At 44.3% G+C, this 24,587-nt stretch overlaps 1 protein-coding gene across 1 annotated transcript; it reads left to right on the top strand.

Moving 5' to 3' along the window:
- The first annotated feature begins 17,886 nt into the window (after positions 1-17,886).
- Positions 17,887-22,286, top strand: LOC124700831 (cold-responsive protein kinase 1-like). Its single transcript, XM_047232902.1, has 7 exons — positions 17,887-18,043; positions 19,725-19,933; positions 20,045-20,160; positions 20,235-20,445; positions 20,536-20,773; positions 21,178-21,328; positions 21,550-22,286. Exons 2-7 carry the CDS (start codon positions 19,864-19,866, stop codon positions 21,913-21,915), a joined length of 1,152 nt encoding a protein of 383 aa, XP_047088858.1. The 5' UTR covers positions 17,887-18,043; positions 19,725-19,863; the 3' UTR covers positions 21,916-22,286.
- Positions 22,287-24,587: the final 2,301 nt, after the last annotated feature.

The raw sequence follows: 24,587 nt of genomic DNA, 5'->3' as shown, positions 1-24,587 counted from the left end.
TCCAAAGCACCATCATCATCTCAAGTCTCTTTTTACCTCTCCGTTCAGGTTAATTTTGGTCAGTCTCTACACCTTCTAGTATCTACCATGCTCTTTAGAATCTCACTATTAACTTGAGCTTCTGAAGGCCTACACTAGATTTTTTTTTATTAAGAAAAAAAATCTAGTGAAACACATGTCCAAACAACCTTGCTCGGTGTTGGACTTGCTTCTCTTTGATCGGTGCCACCCCTAGCTTATCACGAATTACCTCCATTAAATGTGTAAACAAAAGTATCTCCATTGAACGTGTGAAAATAGTATATCCATTGATCATATCCACTGACACTCTAGCCAAGATCCTCAACTTCACATCGAGGTAACAAGCTTGAGAGTTCCACATCAAGAGACATCAATGGTGCTGATCATAATGATACTCATCGCGAGTGCTTAGAAAATCGCTAGATCCACCTATCTTAGGTTGTCCTTCTTGAGCTCACTTTCCCCTTCATGCCATGCTATTTCTATTCTTCAAGTTTTTGAGTGGCAAGGCATTGAAACACATGCTTTATACTGTTGAGCGGTATGCATGAAGTTGGCGCCCCAGGCGCATTTCCCTATTAAAAAAATGATGCCATTAAAGATTAAAGAATCGACGTTTTCTTAATTTTAAAACTTCTAAAAGTTATTTTTTGCGGATAATGTCGCCAACTACTATGAATACGTGAGATGTTTTGCAGGCCGTATGGCCTGATCATGCTCTAGCTTTGGCACACATGTATATTGACAACGATCTTGTGGGACCTAGCAAAATGTCGACGTTCGTGCATCACGGAGCGCTCCCATGTTGACATGTGGCGCATGAAGAGCGGTCCGCGTTAGCATATTTTTACGTCTAATTTCGCGCATGAGCGTACTTTCCGCAGCGCATCACGTAGGTGTACTCGGAAGTGCAACATGGGTCTACTCTTATGTGTCTAGAAATATAACAATATAGAATACTGAATTCAAAGTAGAAGATATACTGAAACGGAAGTACACCAAAGTACAAGTGTGCCGAAACCGAAGTACGTAAAAGTTACACCCGTTGTGAAAAATGAAGTACAACGAAGTACATGTGCACTAAAATCCGAAGTACAACGGACACTAGAAACACAAAGTACAACGACATTGAAACCCAAGCATACGCAAAGTACAATTGTAATGGTTTTGGAAGTATGAAAAAAAGGTTTCATCTATTAACATGAGATCTAATTTTTGAAGATCTCTGCGCGAGGGTTTCATCGAAAGTGAAAACAGTTCGTAATTTGGATAAACGATTCTTAAAGTATTTTGTTTTAATTTTTTAATCTTGAAAAAAATGGAGATATCCCACATTCTCGAATTAATCTCTCTCCTCTTTCACCCTTATTTTGCTTCACCTTGTGTCAAACATACAACGCGCTTCACTTTGCTCACGGAGGCTTTTTTTTTATTTGTTACAGATTTCGCGATCTTGCTGAGTATTCGAAAAATAAGGCTGGGCCTTGGGTGGCCCTTCTCTTCAACGATAGGCTCAGCCCGTTTTGGCGTTCTTTCAGCCTAACTCGACTAGGTTTGGGCCGCAAAATAGTGCAATGTTTCTTGCTTCCGCTGACAAAAAAAACTAAGGTTGGGGCCTAAAGGACTACTCCTTCCGCTGACAAAAAAAAAAAAAAACGGTGAGGGTACTTCTCACCGTTTCCTGGCCAGATTATCAAGACGAATTTTGCTCTAGAGGTATTTGAAATGTGTCTTTGGCTGAGACGAACTGGACTACAAAATATATACTTACCATTTAGACGAATAAAACGGATGATATCGAAGGAAACGACTGTGCTCCTCTCTCGAAGCTGCTACAGTTGAGTGGACACAGTTCCGAAGCGTGAGTCGAGAGTATGTACGTGATGACGCTACACACGACATGAGACGACATGACACATGGCTGTAGACCATCTCATCTAATGCGCGCGCACATAGCCACGGGTACACGGCAGGCAACGGTAGCACGTCTGTTAGATTGTATATATTGTATCTATCTAGGACCTAACTGTAATTGTATCTAAACCCTAATTGGCCTGAGTGCCCAATATATAAACACAGGAACCCCACGGCCTTTACCGTGTGAGGCTTCCCCCCAATACCGTTCTACATGGTATCAGCCTAACCAAACCCTAAAACCCTCCGATCCTCTCCACCGAGCCGCCGCCGCCGGGTCTAACCCTAGTCTCGCAGTTCGATCAGTTCAGTTCTATCATCTTTGGTCCGGTCCAGATAGGTATGTTTCGTTCAGTTCTGTGTTGCTTTTCTGGCAGAAACTGGTGTATTACCTGCGTCTCGGTCGGTCAAGAATGACACTCTCTCCCTGTCGATTCTTCACCCGTTTCCTACCCTACCCAGATAGTTTGAGCTGTCTGCCATATCCTCTCGTGGTCAGGTCAGCATCCTGATAAATGCAGTTGTCGGAGTTGTGGTCTATCTACTAGTACTAGACAAGCTGGAACTTTTTAGGTGCTCTATCTACGGCCGGTCCGCGATCGAGAAGTCGCTACCATCTGGTCTGAGCCTTCCGCGTATCATATTGGTCTGAAGTCTGAACGAGTACACAGGGACGGAGCCAGGTGAGTATTCTGTCCAGTAAGTTGTTCGCCGTCAACGAAAATCATGTGCAGTGCAGGCACATGCGCACGATTAGTTTTATCCACAGTCGTAGCCGAGGTCACTCGATCTGTCTCTAGATCGATGAGAGCAGGCAGGCTGCAGGCAAACGGGTATCTTTCGGCCAGTTGACTAGACGTCGCCATTTCGTCCATCGTTCTTCCCCGGGTCGTTCTCCTTTGAGCATACTATAATCTTCGTGCAAAAAAAAAATACTCCTATCTATAATCACACATGCACGCGCAACTTACGTTTGTTAATTGCTAGTTTGATCGATCCCCGGCTGCTAGCTTACAACGGTGCGATCAACCGCCTAGACGCACAGCAGCAGCCAGCAGCGGGCTTGGCCCTCGTGCTCCGCGCATATTTTGCAGCCACACATCGTCGGCCAGGGTCAGTCATTTCTAGAGAAAAATCGACTAACCATTGACTACCTTCATCGATCCAACATCCCTGAGGTATTTAAAGAGGATTGATGCCTCGGGTAGGAGGAATCGTGAACGGCTATATATCTATGGAGGGATTAGACCGAGCTTGATCAGCGTAGCTCGTGACGAATAACGACCCTGAGTAACTAGTTTACTCGCGTGAATGATCATCAAATGTAGGTTGCATAATCCAATTGACTCGAATTATCACATTGAAAGCAGTTGCAACGTGTGATAAGGGCCCTCAAGTTTTCTCTCTCGCGAAAAAGGTGACCGAAGCGGGCGTCCTCCTCCGCCTGATGCTCCGGTGATTTGTAGGTGGTGTTTGTGTCCCGGTGCACTGATTTCGATCTTCTTCGAACGAGGAGATTCGGCTAGCTAAAGTTTCGCCCTGAAGCTAGTGAAGGTCAGGACTCCCTAGATCAACGGTCGTTGTCTATCTTCCTTTGTCGCTTTCTTCTTCAGGATGCGATCCATTTCTCAAATTAGTGTTAGCCACATCTTCTAGTTCTGACCGGCAACTTCCATCCAGCCAGTCAATGGAATTTCCTAAACTTTTACGTGTTTCTGAGGTTTGGAGGCAACATATGGCCTTTATCCTCGAGCTAGCGTATCTTCCTCGATGAACCGCCATGCACTGCTCGACGTAGCGTTGCACCATTAACACTAATTTCAATGTAATTTTTACCATTGGCATCAGGATTTGATCAACTTTTTTCCAAGTGACCCTTCAGGGGATCAGATTTCATTACCAAAAGAGATAACAAAATACAGACGAGTTCCAGGTAGCCACATAGGTGATCAAACTGAAAAGACGACGCCGCCTACTCTAGCGTTTTGAACGAATGAGAGACAAAAAGCTAGAAGTCTTATTACAACCATCAGAGAGCATCTGACCAAAACCATCTACACTGGATTTGATGCAACAGCCAACTAGAACCAACCCATCTATGAAACTGATATCACTGCTCTTCTCGGTCAACATCCATCTCATTGTCAATATCACCAAATCCGCCATCCAACAGCTGGGAAGAGGATGATGGATTCACAGTGGTGCTCCTTGATCCACTATCATCAGCCACAGTTGACAGGCGCAGGAGATTGCTCGCTCTGGAGCGAATATCTTCAGCATATGCTTCATCATGTAAACCTGCCCAATAGTTCATAAAGACAACAACAAAGCTAATTAGTTCATTGGGGGATAGAATCATCTAGCCTTCAAAGCAAGCTTTGTTTCTCAGCTTCCAAATTTCCCAACGTATTGCAGCCAATCCAGCTATCTAGGTATTGCGGCTAGCAGGCACAAAACATGGAAACCACCAGAAGAACAGTATAAAACTCTCAGGTCTATGTGGAGCTCCAATTGCATGTCCCACAGAACTCCACACATACTTGGCTGCATCACATTCTAAGAACAAATGCAATATAGTTCCCTGCTTCTTACAGAACTGACACCAAGTGCTTCCAGTCCAGTTCCGTTTCAACAAGTTATCTTTTGTTGTAATTGCATTGTGCCAAATAAGCCACATCCAGATTTTAATCTTGAAAGGAATCTTACTTTTCCACAAATGTCTGAAGGATCTGCCAATGACATTGTTGCACAAGTGATGTATATTGAGTTGACAGTGAATTTTCCAGATTTAGTCCACTTCCAGAAGGGCTTATCCTGCTCCTCATTAAGTGTAATATGTCTCAGTAATATCAGCAAACCATGCATTTGTTCAATTACATCGGGATGCATCCATCTCTTAAAAGTGAATCCCCAATTAAAAGCATCTGCATCAGCCACTATTATCTCTTGTTCTCTGCAGATGTTATAAATTTCAGGAAATTTATCTTTCCAAGGAGAGTGCCCACACAAAGCATAACACCAAAAGCTGGTCAATCTACCATTACCAACCTACATTCTTCTGCTACATAGGTATAGATTCCTCACCTGCATCATATCAGACCATAGAGAGGAATCTCCGGGTCTTTTCTTTGCATAAAAAATACCAACACCTCTCGAGTTTTTTCTTCTCATAAACTCCTGCCATGGACCTGCATCATTCCTCGGCTTCCACCATCATTTACGCATTATACTAAGATTAAACTTTGGTAAGTCATTCAAATCAGACCATCCTTTTTCTTGGGTTTACAAATTCATCTCCATCTGACAAAATGGTACTTTCTCTTGTCAGCACTGCCAGCCAAGAAAAAAGATCTGATGGGTCTATCCATCTCTTCAGTATTGGTTTCATGCAACACTCTCATGGACATCTGATACACAGCCACACTACATAAACAAGCAACAATCTTGATGAATCTCCCTCCAGTGGACATGAAATTTCCTACCCAAGCACCCATTTTATTCTTGGTTTTTTCACCAAGGAAACCCATCTCAGCCACCGTAGTCCTTCTGGAACACATAGGAGTACCTAGGTATTTAATAGGACATTCCCCTCTTTGACAGTTAAACAAATCAGCAAAACTCCGGGCTTTAACATCATCCACCAGAATCATCATCACCTCACTTTTTTCAAACGTTGATTTCCAAACCAGACATTGCTTCAAAAATGTACAGTAGAAGCTTCAAGTTCCTAGCCTGCTCCAAGTCATCGAATAAAATGGTTCCATCGGCATATTGGAGCATAACAACTCCTTTGTCCACAAAGTTATCAGTCAGGCCAGTAATTCAAACCATTTTGTTGAGCCAAGTAAATCATGTTTGCCAAACTATTTGCAGCCATATTACAAAGGAAATGAGCAAAAGGGTCCCGTTCCTGACCCTTTGCAACTAGCAAACTAGGGGCCCACCTTGTCATTAACTTCAACACTCAAGGTTCCTTTTGTCACAACTTTCTTGATCCACAATAGCCAACTGCCACTGAAATCTTTCTATTCACAACACTCAAACATGAAATTAAAGTTAACTTTATCACAAGCTTTTTTCAAAGTCAATTTTAAGCACCACCCCTTGTTGTTTTCTATGCTTGCTCTCTCTCAAGATCTCTTGCTGCAACATAACTCCATCAGTGATTTATCTCCCTTTAATAAAAGCAGTTTGACAAGAGAGTAGGAGTTTATCCATCACAGGTTCCACTCCAATGGTCAAAGCTTTGGTAAAACTTTTGAAAAACACCTGAAGGAGGCATATGGGCCTAAATTTTTGTATGGTATCTTCTTCATCACTTTTTGGAACCAATGTAATGATTCCATAATTGATCATGTTCAAATCTATTTTGGGATCATGGAAATCATCAAACACAACCGTCAGATCATACTTGATAATACTCCAGCACACCTGGTAAAATTCAACAGGAATTCCATCAGGGACGCAACTTTATTTTTCTCCATGTGATCAATAACATATTTGATCTCTTCCTCAGAAAACTTCTCATCCATAGCAACTCTGTCTGCATCATTCAACTGCTCATTCACAGACCATATTGCACTATAGTCTGACACCTCTATTAGGAGCAGGACCAAACAGAGATTTATAGAAATCAGTGACATGTAACAGTAGATCATCATCACCATTAATGATTACTTCATTCTGTTCCGAAGAGAAAATGGTTCTTTTTCTCCTACAACCATTAGAAGCTCTGTGAAAATAAGTTGTATTACTATCACCTTGTAAAAGCCAGTTTTCTCTTGATCTTTGATGCTAGAACTTTTCCTCTTTGTCTAAAATCTCAAGGAGTTCTTGCTTAAGTTGATTTTTTTCTTCTAATCTCATATATAGATAGACCTGGACCTTCTTCCACTTTCCGCCGATCATTCAATTTAGAAGAGATTTTTTTCTTTCATCCCCTTTTCAGTTAGCTCTCGAGCCTTTCAGCCCATTTTTTTTTATATTCTTCAACTTCTTCTGCAGTCTTTCCAAACCATTTCTTGCAAAAACAGGCTGCTGACAAATTCTTTTCACTCTCTCAAGGAAATCTTCTTCAGTGAGCCATCTTTTTCAACTCTGAAGTTTCTGTTCGGGATTTGATCAATTGTTGCATACACATATTTAGAGACATTTTCTGCACTGGTGTTAGCAATAAAATTATTACACAGATCGCCCCCTTCATCAAAATTAAGAGAGACAGTGAAAGCAAAATAATTGATTGGCAAGAAGTGCTCCCGCAATTTTATGAAGAGTTTCAAATGAAAAAAATAGCCTCGTTTAACCACTACATCATGTGAGATATAAACTCTACCGGTAGACACTTCGAGACATTTTACTCACACACAAGTTTACGTTTTGTTGCAGGGGCATAAAGTTTGGACAACAGTTACAACCGAAAATTAAAAAAGATTGATAGTTACACTAGTAGGAAATAGCTTATAGGCGTAAAATAATAGTAGAGGCGCGCCTTATAAAAGCCACGTAGCCGATATTTGACCAAAATACCGGTGGTGTATTACATTCTTCCATGCAGTTAGTATATTGCTCTAGGCGGCGTGCAGATAAATTTTGCGCCGCCAATAATGTAGGCCCAACTGGCTCGGCCTACCCACAAAAGCCGGTGGGGTGGTAGCATTGGCTATGATGCCGGTAACACACGATCTGGCCACACCACTAGTTCCACGATGCCCACCTTGAGCTGCGTGGCCACAGCCCCACTAACTCCGCACACCATACATACATGCATTGCCTTTTCCATCCACTCCAGTCCCAAAGTGGGTCGTGTCGCCACCCTCCATCACCTTGCCCCCACACCTTCCTGACCCGTCGCGTCGCCGCCCTCCATCATGACACCGCATCCCCAGCCCGCGCACCCGCCGTGGCGCATCCATGCCGTCCGCACTGCGCTCTCATCATCGCAGTCCGTGCCGCTCGACCCCTCGTTAACTCATTGACCAGCCGCTCCACCTCTCCAATTTACATATGGTTGATTTAGTTACATGACATGGTTAATTAGTTAATTCGTGCCTAGTTGATTTAGATGACATTGTGAGTATAAAAGGTGTAGTTTGGTGTCATTGTGATTGCAAAAAATCTTTATTAATTTGGTAGACAGTGTTGGTTGATTTGTGCCTATTTGATTTAGATGACATTGTTAGTGTATTTAGATGAAATAGTTAGTTGATTTGTGCCTATTTAATTTAGATGAACAATGTGTAGTAAATTACAAACTTGTGTACAAACATGATATATAGGGCGCGTTTGGTTGTCTGCATTCAATTCCTGCACCACTGCGCCAGTGGGAAGAAATCCACATCTCGTTCCCGACGAGCTCCGGTGCAAAAAGTGTGTGTTGTTTGTTAGCCTGCATCGCACCGTTAGACTCAAATGCATTTCGTTTGGTTGATCCGTATTATCCTACAAATCTGTGCGGATACAACTTACAGACGTTTGGTTGCTTTGTATTAGTATGTGTAGTACTGTTTGATATCTGCTAATCGTCTACTTACCACCTAACAAAGTCGAAATTAGACATAAACATCATCAACTCAACTCCACAGCACCAACAAGGATGAGGCCAGCATGAGACGAGGCCGGCGCGGTCGAGCACGGGGATAGTGAGGGCACGGTGAGGCCAGGCTGCGCATGCAGGTGGGCACGCGGCGGAGCGCCGCAGCCGGCGAGGCGCGCGGCTGAGCGCGGAGGGCGGCGTGGGCGGCTCGGGCACAGGGCAGGGGCACCGCGGCCGGCGCGGGCGTGGCCATGCACACCATGGCGCGGCGGGCCGGCTCGAGCGCGGGGTAGGGCACCGCCGCCGGGGGCGGGCGGCTCGGGCGAGGGCGAGGGCGGGCGGTGTGGGCGCGGCCGGTGTGGGCGCAGCCGGGGCGGGGCGGCCGGCGTGGCTAGGCGCGGGCACGACCGGGCGCGGGCGGCCGGCACGGGGCGCGCGTGGCCAGGGGTGGTGCAGGCCGGCGCGTGGGGCGGCCGGCGGGGGTGCGCGCTGCCCGGGTCGGGCCAGTCGCGGCCATGGCAAGCACGTCCAGGCCAGGCCGGCGAGGGGGGCAGTCGGCACGGCTGGGGGCTGGGCGGAAGCGGCCGGGCGTGAGGAGAGGCGGCTGCTGCTAGCTCTCGTCGATGCACGCCCATGGCGGAGCTCCTCGTTGTGGCCATGGCATGGCCATCGCGGAGTCCGTGGCCGTGCCATGGCCGTCGCGGAGGCCGTGGCCATCGTCGAGGAGCTCTTCCCATGGAGCCATGGAGTGGATTAAGGAGAGAGATTAAAGAAGATCCTGGAAAGGACGTTTCACCTTTTCCGTCGCGGGGTCAAAGTTTGCGTCAGCGGAGATGGGGATTTGCATCGCCAGGCCTATCCCTGGAGAAACTGCCATTCCGGGCATTCCTCCAGGCTTGTCCCAGGGGTGTTTTAAAACCTGTGTCATGCAAGAATGTAGTGAGGACCAGGCAACCGAACGTACCAATTTTCTTCTCCACTCATGGAAAAAAGGAGGATGCAGGCTACCAAACGCGCTCATAATAGCACCTTGATGAGTTTGAAAGAATGAACATGAGGGACCTTGTTGTGCTGTATTTCCATGTTTCCAAAGCTGGGCTCGAGTCGAGTACGTGACGACGTTACACACGACACGACACTGGCTCTACGCACAGACATGGGATGACCTAACATATGACTGTTGACCTACACGGCAGACAACAGTAGCACGGCACGCGGTGCTTGCTGTCCAGTTCTATCATCTTATCTGCGTTCCGGTCCAGATAGCTATGTTTTGTTCAGTTCTCTGTTGTTTCTTGCTTGCCCTCTTGACTGGCAGATCGTGATATATTAGAGCGTCTCCAGTCGTGTCCCCTAAAGCATCTCTCAAAGTAATTTGGGACACGCCGGATCAAAAAACGGTTTCAGCCGCGTCCCTCAAAGCCCAATTTTACGGTGCGCTCCGATAAGGTGACCGCCGTCCCGAAGCCGTTCCCATCCCACAGGGGACATTCCGGGCACGTCGGACACAACGAAAAGCGAGGCGAAGCGACGCGGGCTCCCACATGTAGGCGACGTGTTGCATAAACCGTTGATTCGCGCCTTTTTTCTCGTCGCTCCTTCCTTCCCTCGCCTCCCACCACTTCGCCGTCGCTGAATTTGCCGGCCGTTTGAGCATCTGATCTCTTCTGAGAGTCGGCGCCGTCGCCGCGGCTGGCGCTCCCGCCGGTCGTTCCGCCGCCGCCGCTTGGCCATCGCGTCCCAGAACGCGGCGCCAAATCCGCTCCACCTCCGCGCACACAAGGTGCTTGACAACTTGCCAGGTAGGCGCGATTGGCCGCTGTTCGTTGCGTCGTCTGCCTCGGCGCAATTTTAACCATTTATTTTGCTTTTAGACATGGATAGCGACGATGAGATGGTTGCCCTGCTGCTGGAGGACGAGCAAGCCTTTGACGACGACCTCCGGGAGCATTTGCTGATCATCGTGTCCCTCCAGGACATGCTTGACGCCGAGGCGGAGAAGAGGAAGAGGCCGCGCCGTGGAGGATCAAGGCCGGGGAGAAGGAAGTCCAAACCCCGGCAGAGGATGGAGGGGCATGCCATGCTGCACAACGACTACTTCGTCGACGATGCAACATATGCCGACAATTTTCGGGGCCGGTACAGGATGAGCAAGGGGTTGTTCATGAATATCCTCCACGACGTTCGAGAGTTCGGCCCCTACTTCAAGCTCAAGCTCGACGCTGTAGGCGTTGTCGGGTTCTCGTCGATTCAGAAGTGCACCGCCGCCATGAGGATGCTTGCATACGGAGCACCTGCCGATACACATGACGACTACCTTCGCATGAGTGAGTCTACTATCATTGAGTGCATGTACAAGTTTTGCCGAGCTGTGGTGGGAAAGTTTGGCAAATACTACTTGAGAGGGCCAACTGAGGAAAAGACTGCAAGGATCATGGCACAAAATGCTGCCAGGGAACTTCCTGGAATGCTTGGAAGCATCGATTGCATGCACTGGGCATGGAAGAACTGCCTGTTTGCTTGGCAAGGTATATAGAAAGGGCGTCATGGATATTGCAGTGTGGTGCTTGAAGCTGTGGCAGATTATGACATGTGGATTTGGCATTCTTTTTTTGCCATGGCGGAATCACACAATGACATCAACGTATTGCAGCAGTCTCCGGTGTTCAGCAAACTAGTGGAAGGGCATGCTCCACCATGCAACTATGAGATCAATGGCCACGAATATATCGAAGGCTATTATCTAGCTGATGGTATATATCCAAAATGGGCCACTTTTGTCAAAACAATCTCGAATCCATCAGTTCTGAAGAATTTCCACTTTGCTACGCAACAGGAGGCTTGCAGGAAGGATGTCGAGCGGGCATTTGGTGTGCTTCAAGCACAATTTGCCATTATCCGGTACCCTTCTCTAAGCTGGTCTCACGACCAAATGTGGGAGGTGATGCAGACTTGTGTGATCATGCACAACATGATCATCGAGGATGACCGCAAGAATCATGCCAGGACACATGATGGTCCCTATGAGTGTGAGGACCCTCTTGCGGAGGTTGATCATGAGTTGCCTGCAGATTTTGTTGATTTTCTCGCCATGCACGTAGAGATCCGTGACAACAATGTTCATGATCAACTTCAAGCTGATCTCGTTGAGCATTTGTGGAGGATCAAAGGAAATACTGTGACACCTTGATCTAGCATCTAGCCCTATTTATTATATTTGTTTACTTGTTTTATTGTTTATTGTATTATAATTTGAAAACAATCCTTGCAAATATTTTTATTCATATGCTATATTTGATCGCCGCTACTTTGATCGTGACGATTCGGCGGAAACGATCTCTTTTGAATGCAACAATTTGAATTTCTGATTGGGAACGGCGTTTGGGGGACGCGGCTGGAGAGCAACGTCCCCCAAACGCGGCACGACAAAACACGTCCCCCAAACGCTCAATACGGCGCGGTTTGGGGACGCTTTAGAGGACGCGACCGGAGATGCTCTTACCTTCGTCTCGGTCAAGAATGTTGAACGGCCTGTCATGTCCGCTCATGTCAGGTCAGCATCTCCTGATAAATGCAGTTAGTTATACAGAGACGTGAGACACGCTGGACCCTTTTAGATTCTCTAATCGGCCGGTCCGCGATCGCGAGAAGTCGATCACCGCGTTTGAGCCTTCTGGCCGCGGGGTATTATATTGGTCTGATCGAAGTCTGTAGTCTGAACGATCAAACAGTAGTACAGTACACACAAGGACGGAGCTAGGCGAGTCTCTTGCTGACAGGCTGTTCTCCGTCGAAAGAAAATCATGTGCAGGCACATGCACGATCGATTAGTTTATCCAAGGTCGTAAGCGAGGTCTCAGCTCGATCCGTCTCTAGATCGACGAGCTACGAAGGCAAACAGTATCTTTCGACCCGTTGACTAGGCTTCCTGCTCGCATGCATTTCCCATCCATCTTCTGTTCTTCTTCCCCAGTTGATTACTCCGTGGAATCAAGTCGCCGGCCGGTACTTTGCATTTGAACATACTGTAATCACACATGCATGAGCAACTTACGTTAGTTAATTGCGGTTTTGATTCCCGGCTGCTCGCTTACAAGGGTGCGATCAACCGTCTACACGCAGCAGCAGCGGTATTGCAGCCACACATGGTTGGTCAGTCAGTCCTAGAGAAGAACAGACTAACCATTGACCGTACGAGCTGCCAGATCACCTTCACCATCCTACATCCCTGTGGGATTTAACTAGATTTTGACGATGATGATGCCTCGAACAGGAGGAATCGTCAACGGCTATCTAGGGAGAGATTGGACCGAGCTCGATCGGTATTATTAAGGCAAATGGTGATATAGATTATTATTTTCAAACTAGGAAAGGATCGAGACAATGACACAAGGTGATCACCTATGTTGTTCAATATAGTGATGGATATGCTAGCAATTTTAATTATGCGTGTCAAAGAAGATGGTCAAGTTGATGGGTTAATGCCACATCTAGTTGATGGTGGCACTTCCATCTTGCAAGATGTAGATGACACTATAATTTTTATTGAGCACAATCTTGAAAAAGCACTCAATAAGCAGATTGTTTGTATATCTGAAAAATTGTTAGGATTGAAAATTAACTTTCATTAGAGTGAAGTTTTTTTAAGTTTTGACAAGGCTAAGGATGTCGAGGTAGATTATATTAACCTCTTTGGCTGTGAAGGAAGATATTTCCCTTGCATATATTTAGGAATATCAACTCAACATCATAAATTAAACAGTAGTGAATGGAAAGCCATAGAGGATCGCAAAAAATTGAGAGAAAACCAGCAAGTTCGATAGGAAAATTGTTATCATATGGTGATCGGTTCGTGCTAATTAATTTAGTTTTAACTAGGCTACCAATGTTTATGTTATCCTTCTTTGAAAGACCTAATGGTGTATGAAAAAAGAGTGGATTCCTTTAGATCAAGGTTTTTCCGTCAAAGATATGGTCATAAGTGGAAGTACAGAATTAATCGATGGAACATCATTTGTCAACAAAAAGATCAGGTCGTCCTTAGATTTGAAGTGCTAGAAATCAAGAATAAGTGTTTATTGAAAGTGGCTTTATAAACTTTTAACCGAACAAGGGGTATGGCAAGAGCTCCTACGAAATAAATATCTTCATTCTAAGTCCCAACCCAAGTAAAGTCACAATCTACGAACTCCACCTTTTTTTGGAAGGGCCTAATGAAAATAAAGGAAGAGTTTTTCCAACGAGGCTCTTTCACAAATCACAATGGGAAATGGTAAGGGAACTCGTCTTTGGGAAGAAATGTGGCTAGGGAACACACCACTTTCTCAACAACATCCACCATTATGTAACACCGAAAATAAGTTTCAATTGCTAATTTTATGTCACAAAGGCCTCTAAAAATAGGTTCTCGACATGCCCTCATGTGTATCAAAGGTGATAGATGGGTTCACTTATGTACCCGGCTGATGGATATTCAGTTGTCCACTCAACCAGATGTCTTTGTTTAGAAGATAACAACATCTAGTGTTTTTCGGTCAAATAGTTGTATCTAGATTACATGAATAGCCATACAAAATTTGTGCGCAAATACATTTGGAAAATGATAGTTCCATAAAATTTGGATTTTTTAAGTGGTTCTTAATTCACAGAGTTTTGCTTGCATAATAAAAGTTAGCAAAAAGGAATTAGCAAGGGAGTAAATAAAGGTGAAACAATACAACATCTATTCATATCATTTTCTTTTGCAAAGATTGCTTAGCGTATTATTCATATGGCTTTTAATATTATCCCTCCCACTTATATAACAATTTATTGGGGAATTGGCTGGGTGGGGTTGCAAAGAAGTAAAGTACAAATCAGAGTTGGGGTTTGTGCCTTACTTTGGGTCATATGGAATACTCAGAGTGATCATATATTTACGAATGCAAAATCGAATTCTTTCATGCAGATAATATCGTTGGCTACGCAATGGACTCATATGTGGTCCTTCCTACAACCAACCGAGAAGCGAGAGGATATGGGTATTCAGGGCAACCAAGTAAGGATTGCAATTCACTACAAGAAATATGTTGGTTAGTGACCCTCCATATGTGACCATATAGTGAAAATTGGTCACAATTAGTTACTATTTATGACCAACTTTCACTATATGTTCACACATGGAGGGTCACTAACCAACTTATTTCTTGTAGTGATTTTACCCACGAGTACGGGTACCCGCGGGTACCGTACCCACATAGTCAAGGTATAGTACACTTTTATGCCCATGGATAATACCAAACCCTACCCGTTAAGTCCTGGGTAGGACACATGTATAGCCTTGTACCCGCGGGTATACCCATACCCTGCATATTTATTGTCAATTTCTTACGTGACACGTCTAATTTTGTTGACTTATGAGTTAGAAAATGAGAGTGTGATTTTTATCTTTTGTTAATTGTTATGTACTCAATTACCTCTTATTAGGTTGAGATAATTCATTTTTCAATAAAAAATGTTATTGATATATGTAAAATTGTGAGTAACTTGTGTACAATTTGACCTACCCATCGGGTACCCAATGGGTACGGGTACCTGCCGGGTATGGTATGGGTAAAGTTTTATACCCATGGGTACGGGTATGGGTAGAAGTTTGTACCCATTGACTATACAGGTATGGGCATGGTATTGCTCTACCCTGCCCATACCCTACCCATTTCCATCCTTAGACTCAAGAACGTTGCACTGGATTTATAGAGCTAGTGCAGCTGGTGTTTTGATCATAGAATAGCATGTTAGCGTAGAGCCACATCCGCTTTATGTTTCTCTTTTTGTTCAGATGTGATTCGTGTATCGACCCTGTGTGACCATGATGTAGTCATTTGTAAGACTTGAACCTTAATAAAGTAATAAACGTTGCATGCATCAATTGATGCAGAGCTGGGACTATGATTCCATTTCAATAAAAACAAGCGAGTTAGCGAGTTACTTGTGAAGCTAATTATACTCAATCAGGAATAGGATTAGGATAATGAGCCTGTATTCATCGATACTCCATGCACATTAACCATCAAGTACTTCCGTCCAAAAATTTCTTGCATTGTGTTAATGTTACATATGTAATATATAATTGGAAAGATCAAATCTTTTGGTGGCATGTTAAAGATTTAAACAAAAGACAAGTGTTGGTCTTTTAGTGAACCTGGTGTGCTAAACTTGTTCTTGATAGTTTAATGCGTTCGACGAGTTCAAGATGGCTCTCTATCTAGCCCTTGACGGCATATGCAAGGGAATCTCGATCTTTCTATCCTTATCGACAATTGATTCCTAGTATTTTTTAGGTGAAAAATGTCATGGACCTGAAACCAGTGATAGCAGAAAAATTAGCTCTATATTCACAACACAATTACAATCGTAAACTTAGTCTACTTTATATGACGAACCATCCACTAGTCCAATGAACTAGGAGAGAGGGAGTGCCCATAGTCTATGATAGACCATATCTCCTCATATCACTAGTATAGTGATCTATTTCATCATGTGCCTTGCCTTGGAATTTTAATTTGTTATCTCATCTATTTTGACTTGTTGACTATGATTATATGTTTGGACATGTGTTGACTTATTTTGATTTTGATGATGGTGCAATGTGTGTACTAGAGGTAGAACTTAGATATTCCTACAATAATTAGTTCCCTTATTTCTCTAAGGCCTCTGTCCTAATTTCATGGAAAGTTCATCTAGACCTTGGGCACAATGAAAGTCCCATTCCATAGGAGGACTGTACTCATGTTCTTAAAACATTGTAACATCATGGTCACCTCTCTTCTTGGAATATACTTCACATTCTTCTACATGTTGGACTTGCTCACTTGTTGATACTTTTTTTGCTGCTAATTAATTTTTCCATATGATTTGGATCTCATACTTGAAAATACTAAATCATCCACTTCCCTTTTTAGTATCCTCATTCTTCCTAGGATTTTATTAGCGGAATTTCATTCACAACTTGTGATTTCCCTCTACCTTCTTTGTTTCTTATTCTCTAGCACACTCCTTTAGCTTCTATTGTGCATGTGGATGAGTAACAAATTACTTGCGAGGATCATTAAACTTGAATTCATTGGTGCACTGCACACATAACTATCGAGGACCTCGGTCTCACATTTTCTTGCATTAGGTTGATGGTACTTAATGTAAAAACCGATCAAAAGCGTTTCTACTCGATATACATGTTGAGCTGCATCTATTATTTATATTGGAGGGAGTCTTGTACATCAAGGAAAAGATTTAAATCTAGACCAAATTAGTTTATATCTTAACATATTAGGTTTTACATTTTTCCTACATTCTATTGTTAAGACTTTACCTTAATCAACTTAGTCAAGTTGATATTATATTGATACTTTCAAAAGCTCTATTAGGAAGTGATTTAGTCAGACTATCTACTACTTGATCTTTTCAAAAAATGAACATGATCTCCAATTTCTTATTTGCTACCCTTTCTCTTACAAAATGAAATTCTATTTAAAAGTGTGGTGTAGCATAAAAACAAGGATTAGTACTAGGATATGTGGCTCTCATGTTTTCACACCACATACAAGGACCTTGACGAAATTCTACACAGTTACACCAAGTTCTTCTTGGAGACATCCAACCGAAATAATTTCAAGAGGGATATTTGCATGTGTTTTGCATTCTGATTTAGTACTTGAGAGAGAGGCACCGTTACTTGTTTGTTTGCACTGTAGAAAATAAGGTTGGAACCGAATGTATGGCAAAACCACTGGTATGTGTCCCCTAGACAACCAGCCCGATCCGTATATGAGAATGCACTTAAAATTGTAGGCTTTGATTTCACAAATGTTAGTCCGACATTCGTAGTATTTTTATAACATATCTCAACAAAAAAAAAACAGTAGTCCAATGAACTGTGGTAGAGCTTACCATAATCGTGCTGAACTTGTTCTTGCTAATTAACGAGTTGGACGAGTTCGAGCTGGCTCGCTATCCAATCCGTTATTTGAGCTGGATCAATTTTTGTCCTTGTCGACCACTGATTACCGGTTTCTTTCATGAAACATACGGCCAGAGACCGGAAACCAGATTTGCCTAGGTGGCTAGGTCAACACGCCGACACCGACCACGTCACGCACGGGCCGCAACCTCGTCACGCTGACGTGTCTGGGCCGTACCCAAGCCCAAGCCCAGGCCCAGGCCCAGGCCCTCGTTTGCCCGTTCGGCTGGGGCGGCTTGAGAAGTCAACTGTATTGACCGCGCCACGGCTTTAGTTAAGAGATCGCCTCGCTTTCTTCTCGCTTTCGCATTGGAGAAAAACCAGAAACTCTCGACGCTCAAGGCCAAGCAAAGCAAGAGCTGCCATTTCGATCATCTCCTCCTCTCCCGCGCGCCGCCGTGCTCCGCAGCCGGAGGTTGGCAGGCTCCGGTGGGTCAACTGCTTCGTCGGATCCGCCAGTCTCGCTGTGTCGGGCTGTGTGTTCGGCGGAATCCGTCGGTGCGCCGGTGAAGTGGACACCCAGCTGGCGGTCGCGCCTCGCTGAGATCGTCGGATTTTGGCGTTCTCCTTCCGCGGTTCAGGTGAGACTCGCTGTTTCTCCTGGATCCTGCAACTGACGATTTGATGTTTTCTTTTCTTGCTCTGCTGTCGCGCGGTTTCTGAATTTGGTGGTTGTTGATGCTGTTGGCCGACAGAAAAGAAGTCATCTGTAGTCTGTAGAGAGTTGAATGTTCACCGTCTGATCAGAGCATACAGATAGGTATATACGCTAGAATTAGATCTATAGAGGGTTGAATGTCAAATATGTTGAATGTTCACCATCGCTGTGACTATAGGCTATAGCACACCATCTGCTTCCTCTGATGATTGTGGGGAATCGGGAGCATAGAGATGAACAAATCCAGTTACTCTGTACGCACTCTGGCTGTTAGTAAAACACGATTGGTTCAACTTCTGTTAGATTGTGATAGGATGTGGGGAGCCGTAGAAATGTCAAATGTTGAATGCTACAGAACCTGTGAGAAATAAATAGAGTGTCTGTGACTTGGCCCAATCTTGCATTACTAGCGTCCAGAAATCATGTAGATGACAGCTCAGATGTAACCTGCCCAATACCGTGTACTATATGCACCGTTCTGCTTCAGAAAGGAATCAATGACGTGCCTTGAGCATATGTTTTGTTTGTTTATCCTTGCAACTTAGGTTGGGTGTCCTAGCACCCATTCTTTATTCGTAGAAATAAATATATATAGAGTTTTTTTGTTTTTTCCTGAAGTTCTGAGATATTTCAGGAATCAATCATGACATTGATGCATATCCAAGAAATATCTGAATTCTGAAAGAGACTATTTGAATTAGACAAAAGTTGTAGTGGCCTAGGCTACTGTCTTTGATGTCACATACTGCAGGCCAAACTAAACCACCGCAAACCAATGATTGGTCATTACATTAATCTTGATTTCCTGCACTCATCTGTGAATTATATTTTCTGGTGCATAAAACCCTAGACACTAGTTGGAGTAACGGAGGTGAAAGGCTTAAGAAGTTACTGTATTGACTTTGCTGCTCACGTTTAAATCTGAAGTGAAGCCAGTTTGGTCTAGTTGTGCAATTAATTGAGACCCCACAAATGGCAAATGCAAATTAGTATATATACCCGCATAGCAATATAACATATACAAACCAGTGGCTGCGGTGGCAGTTTAATGGAGCGCCAGCGAATGTGGAGTATTTCTCTTTGGAACAGCTTCTCTACCATTTGTTTCTCCACCGTTAAATTGAGCCCATTAATCACGAGCTTTTGATGTGTCTGAACTTTTTGAATTAAGCTAAGACTTCTCACATTACTATGTTGTCAAACAACCTTGGCAACATTTGAATGTGAAACCTAAGTTCTACCTCAATAGCATTGGCATGGTCTCTGATGTGGCATTTTGACTGATTTCTTTCTAAATACTTTTTCTTAATAAAAACAGTTATAGATCATGAAATTATATTTCGTAATGGATCTTATTAATGTGGTGTTGTCAATGTTCGTAATTGTTTCGACATTCATTGTGAAACCTAAAAATGTTTGACTTCCTAAAAGACAAGTGTTTTGACTCAGAGTTGCAAGTTTTGCCAAAAAGAAAATAGTCAATTGAACATGTTCGCCATAAATTTTACAGACTACTTTTCTTTAGGTAGCCTGAACTGGTTGTTCATATTCTCTTGCCTCTAGATATGATTACTGTTGCTGAAGGTTGATGAACTGTGTTCCAGGATATTGGTTACTACTCTTGATCTCGAAGAATGATCAACTATGTGCCTATGGTTAGCTCGATGTTAAACTGATATCTCAAATAAGTGGACCACAGTACAGTGGTTTGTTCTGTAGCTCGAGAATTGAAACAACTTGGTAATGAGTTGTTTTTCTCGCATTTTCAAAAGGACAAGGGGGCCCCAGCCGCAAAATGATCCATGGGATGAAGGTGATAACTTAGATTTCTGCAGCTTATGGGGAATCACCTCGGAATATGGTGTCACTTTGTCACCACTTCATCAATCTGCATTCATTAGTACTAACATTTAACCTTCTGCAGACCTCTCTGGAGCTGAGAATATAACAAGATTCAGCTACAAGGAGCTCGATAGGGCAACGGCAAAATTTGATCAATCCAATAAGATTGGTGAGGGTGGTTACGGACCTGTGTACAAGGTATTAACGTATTTATTATCTGCTTGACTTGATTACATGGCAAATGTTTAAAATTCGTTGGCTTACTGTTTCAGGGAACACTTAGGGATGGAACCGCTGTTGCTGTAAAGGTGCTCTCTTTGCAATCTAGGCAAGGCGGGAGGGAATTTCTTAGTGAACTCCTTACGATATCTGATGTTTCCCATAAGAATCTTGTCAAACTTCATGGTTGTTGTGTGGAAGGAAGCCACAAGATCCTCGTCTATAATTATCTTGAAAATAATAGCCTTGCACAAACCCTTTTAGGTAGATTCTCGTTACTTATTCCTCTGTTTTCTTTTGCTCCTGAAAAATGTTTCAGGTGCTCTAAGCCTTCTTGTTCTTGACATGTTTTAGGTTCTCGGAAAAGCGGCATCCAGTTTAACTGGAATATTAGAGTAAATATTTGCATTGGTGTTGCCCAGGGACTAGCATACCTCCATGATGGCGTCCGCCCTCATATTGTCCACCGGGACATCAAAGCAAGCAATATACTTCTTGATGAGGATCTTACCCCAAAAATTTCTGATTTTGGTTTGGCAAAGCTTCTGCCAGCAGATGTATCACATATTAGCACAAGAGTCGCAGGAACACTGTAAGTGCAAACTGTTTTCTCGTACTTGTGTCCTTTGCTACATGTTAACTCGTTAGATTAAATGCTAGTTTGGCTGGTCTTTTGAACTAATAATATCAGTTGGCAGCATCATATCTGTAAACAATGAACGCAAACATATACCCTTTGTAATAACTATGACCCTCCTTGAGCCCCCCCCTCCTCTTTCTCGCATATCCTCTAAAACCTTTGTAATGATCCCCTGTTCGTTTTGCCGATAATAAAGTTGTTCAGGCTGGCGTAAGCCCGCCGTAGAAACATATACCCTTTGTTAGTAAAAGTGTATAAAGATTGAATAAAGTAAAATCAAAACGAGTATATGTAATAACACACAAATGATATAGACATCCCCTCTGTTGCTTTCCTCACTGTGGTTTTTCTTGCAGAGGTTACCTGGCACCTGAATACGCCATCCGAGGACAAGTGACACGGAAGTCAGATGTTTACAGCTTTGGTGTTCTGCTTATTGAGATAGTCAGTGGAAGATGCAACACTGATACAAGACTGCCCTACGAAGACCAGATTCTTCTTGAGAAGGTACGGGAGTCTTTTTGAAATAGAAACATAAGTGCCTCTTTGCTTGGACAATCCACACCATAAATAACTTAATCTACAGTGTGCCTTCATTAGGAAGCCAACATTTCATATATTGTAGTACCACAGCAAAAACGGGTCCAAATCTTCTGAATTGGGGCTTGTATTACTTATTGCTATATTACCACGAGATTATTGACCGCCAATCATCCTCGTATTTGCAGACATGGACATACTATGACCAGGGTGAACTGCACGAGATCATAGACAGTTCGTTGGGCGACGACCTGGATGTCGACGAAGCGTGCAGATTCCTGAAAGTTGGGCTCCTGTGCACCAAGAACGTCACGAAGCGCCGGCCCGACATGGCCTCTGTCCTCCAGATGCTGAGGGGCGAGATGGACGTGGACTCGCAGGAGATCACCCAGCCCGACGTGATCCGGGACTTCAGGGACCTGAAGCTGAGGAGCAAGGCGACGTCGTCGACGCTTCTGACCTCCATCATGGCGCGGTCCTCCCCGTCGTCGTCCTCCGCCGGCAACACCACCCGCACCTCCATCACGTTCACCGCCATATCGGACCGTGACTGACAAGGCGCAGCGCAGCGCGCGAGAGAGTAACACGCGGACAGGAGGCCGGACGGATTGAAACTGTGCATACTACATAGCAAATAGCATAGCCCAGATTTTTTTGCTTCTTCATTTTTTTGTGTGCTTGGATGATTCTTGTGTGTTGGTAGTCATGGGTTCCGTCCATGCTTTCGTTCACTTCACTTGGTTGTTTAGAGCCTAGACAAGTTGGGCAGCCAGATCCGAAAATACGGTGTCTGGTTTCAGGTACTCCTAAATCTTATATTCGTCCAGGCCCAAATCCGTATTTCCAGGTCTCCAAAAATTTCAAACAGAATTTTGAAAGTATGTGGCTTAGGCGAAAATAACAAGTTCCAAATGAATAGTCTAAAGTAAACTTCTTCCTCCCAACCTGCGTACCCAGGTCCAGAATTTTTTTGTTTTACATTCAGATGTCATCCACGATGCATACATGTGCTGAACTAATAATGTATCAACGGTGTAAGAAACTTCTCTCTTTATCTGAAAGAAGAAACTGCGATCATGAGGTGCGTGCACTGCACATTCCGCCTCCGGATATCTGTGTCTCGTGATCAGCTTCGTGCCTGTGCTGCGTGCAGGCCGGCGCAGCCACGGACGGACGTATGAGCGTGCCTGCCGGTGTGTCCGGCGAGCGGCCGGCAACCCGCGCAGGCGTCGTTCCACGGTGACGCGCTGCCATGGCAGGCAGCGGCTGCGCGCCGTCGGCATCGATCGCTGGGGATTCGTCCGAACAAGGCCGCTGCCATGGCAGGCAGAGCAACTGAGCAAGTGTTTCCTCAACCCTCGCCATCCGCGGCACTGTGCCCTGTTGTGGTACGACCGTGTATGTACTCTGGGCTGGGCGAGTGGCCGGTGCCGTGCGATGGCACTGACAGAGTGGTCTGTGAGTTCTTGGGGTGTTTTGGCAGTTGCAGAGATGACCTGGGCCTGGATGCAGTGGCAAAGTGGCAGTGCAAAGAAAGGCTGGCTTGGGCCGGGGTTTTGCCTTGGGATTAAACCTTCAAGCCTTGAGGGTTTGCTCCCTCTGCAGGCGCTGGTTTGTGGGCGTTGTAGTTAGGGGTGGGCATTCGGTCATGACGGGTTTTCTATTTCAGTCTATTTTAAATTCGGTTAAAAAAATTAAAGATCAAAATATACGTGTTAGTTTTACTACCTGATAAATTTGGGTACTCAATAACTCGGGTTCGGGTTCAGTCATGACCGAACAGTGTGGCCCCTGTTGTCAAGACAAAACTTAGACATTATTTAGTAAAACATTGGCAATAGTTTAGATGTATTTTGAACGGATTTTTCATTGCATATATTATGATCAATTGGTAGGAATAAACGTTCAACAATCTAAATAAAAATGAGCAATGCTAGAGAAGTTTGATCAACACTCAACAATACCACATCTCATGCACATCACAAAATCTAAAGCTTGGGACGGTCTCACCTAAAATTCGGCTAGTTTGGTCTATTTGGTTACTCGGAACAAATGATCGAATTGACTAAACTAAATCCAGTCTATAAATCTTTTCGGGTTCGGGTTCGGTTCGGTCATCAGTTTTTTTGCCCACCCCCAGTTGTAGCCATTGTGTGGGTTTGATCAGTCGGCAAGGGCAGAGGAAGCCGGGACGGCGGCCCCGAGCGTCAGATGTACGCTGAGGCAGCGGCTTCCAGATGCGATTCGGTGATACCCAATGGGGTTTGGTCGTTGCTTGTACCCGCAGGGTGGCGGCTTGATGCTTCGAGGGTTGCGAGGTCATCGGCCTAGTGGATTCGACTTGAGGAGTCGGTCTGGCTTGTAAGTCAGGGCGGCGTCCCCGGATGATGGCACAAACGTTGTGGTCTACGGGCGCTTTGCTAGGTAGCTAGGGCTACTAGTCCCGCCATGTTGGTGGGTACTGCTTTGTAGTTGTGCTTGAAAAACAACATACTGGAAGTGCTAGTCTAAAAAAATAGTTCACCCAAAATGTTTTATTTTGAAACAGTTTACTAAAACTGATGTATTATGAAACAGATGCCAACTTCCTCGATGTTCTTGTAAGCAAACTTTGAGCTGAGGCAACTTTTCAGTAACGTTGACGCCTCGGACTCGTCAACTTGAGAATTCTTGAATTTTCGTAGCGAGATATAGTTCACAGCAACTCATTGCGCTTCTGCTAGCTTAATTTGAACTAGTTCTAGTTCTAATTTTTCCAATAAAGGAAATATATTAATATCAAAAGATATCAATTACACCCAGCCTCTGCAACAACGCGACACCCTAATGACAGTACGGATGCACACAGCCAAAAAAAAAAACTAAGAAACAAAAGTCCCGCTATAGCATCCTAGGCTTAGGAATAGCAATACAACCACCACCAAGACAACACCTGAAATACAGAATCTCCAGAACGACGCCTCCAAGAAGAAAACGATGCACCAGCGCCGTCGTCGCCCGACCAAAGATCTTAGGTTTTCACCCTAAAGATAGTCCCCGCTCTCAAAACAATGCATCCAACAAGATCATTGCCAGTCACAACCAGTTAAGGCCAGACCTTGGTTTTCACCTTGAAAGGTAGAACTCTGCACTTCCCCTGTGATGCTGCCCCCACTTCCATACGACTGATGTGGAGCCCGGGATACCAAGCAAGTCCCTAAACAACGCGGAGACTTGAACCTCCCTT

The sequence above is a fragment of the Lolium rigidum genome, chromosome 1 (genome assembly GCF_022539505.1).
Source record: "Lolium rigidum isolate FL_2022 chromosome 1, APGP_CSIRO_Lrig_0.1, whole genome shotgun sequence".
NCBI classification, from domain to species: domain Eukaryota; kingdom Viridiplantae; phylum Streptophyta; class Magnoliopsida; order Poales; family Poaceae; genus Lolium; species Lolium rigidum.
This window is presented reverse-complemented; position numbering and strand designations above follow the sequence as displayed.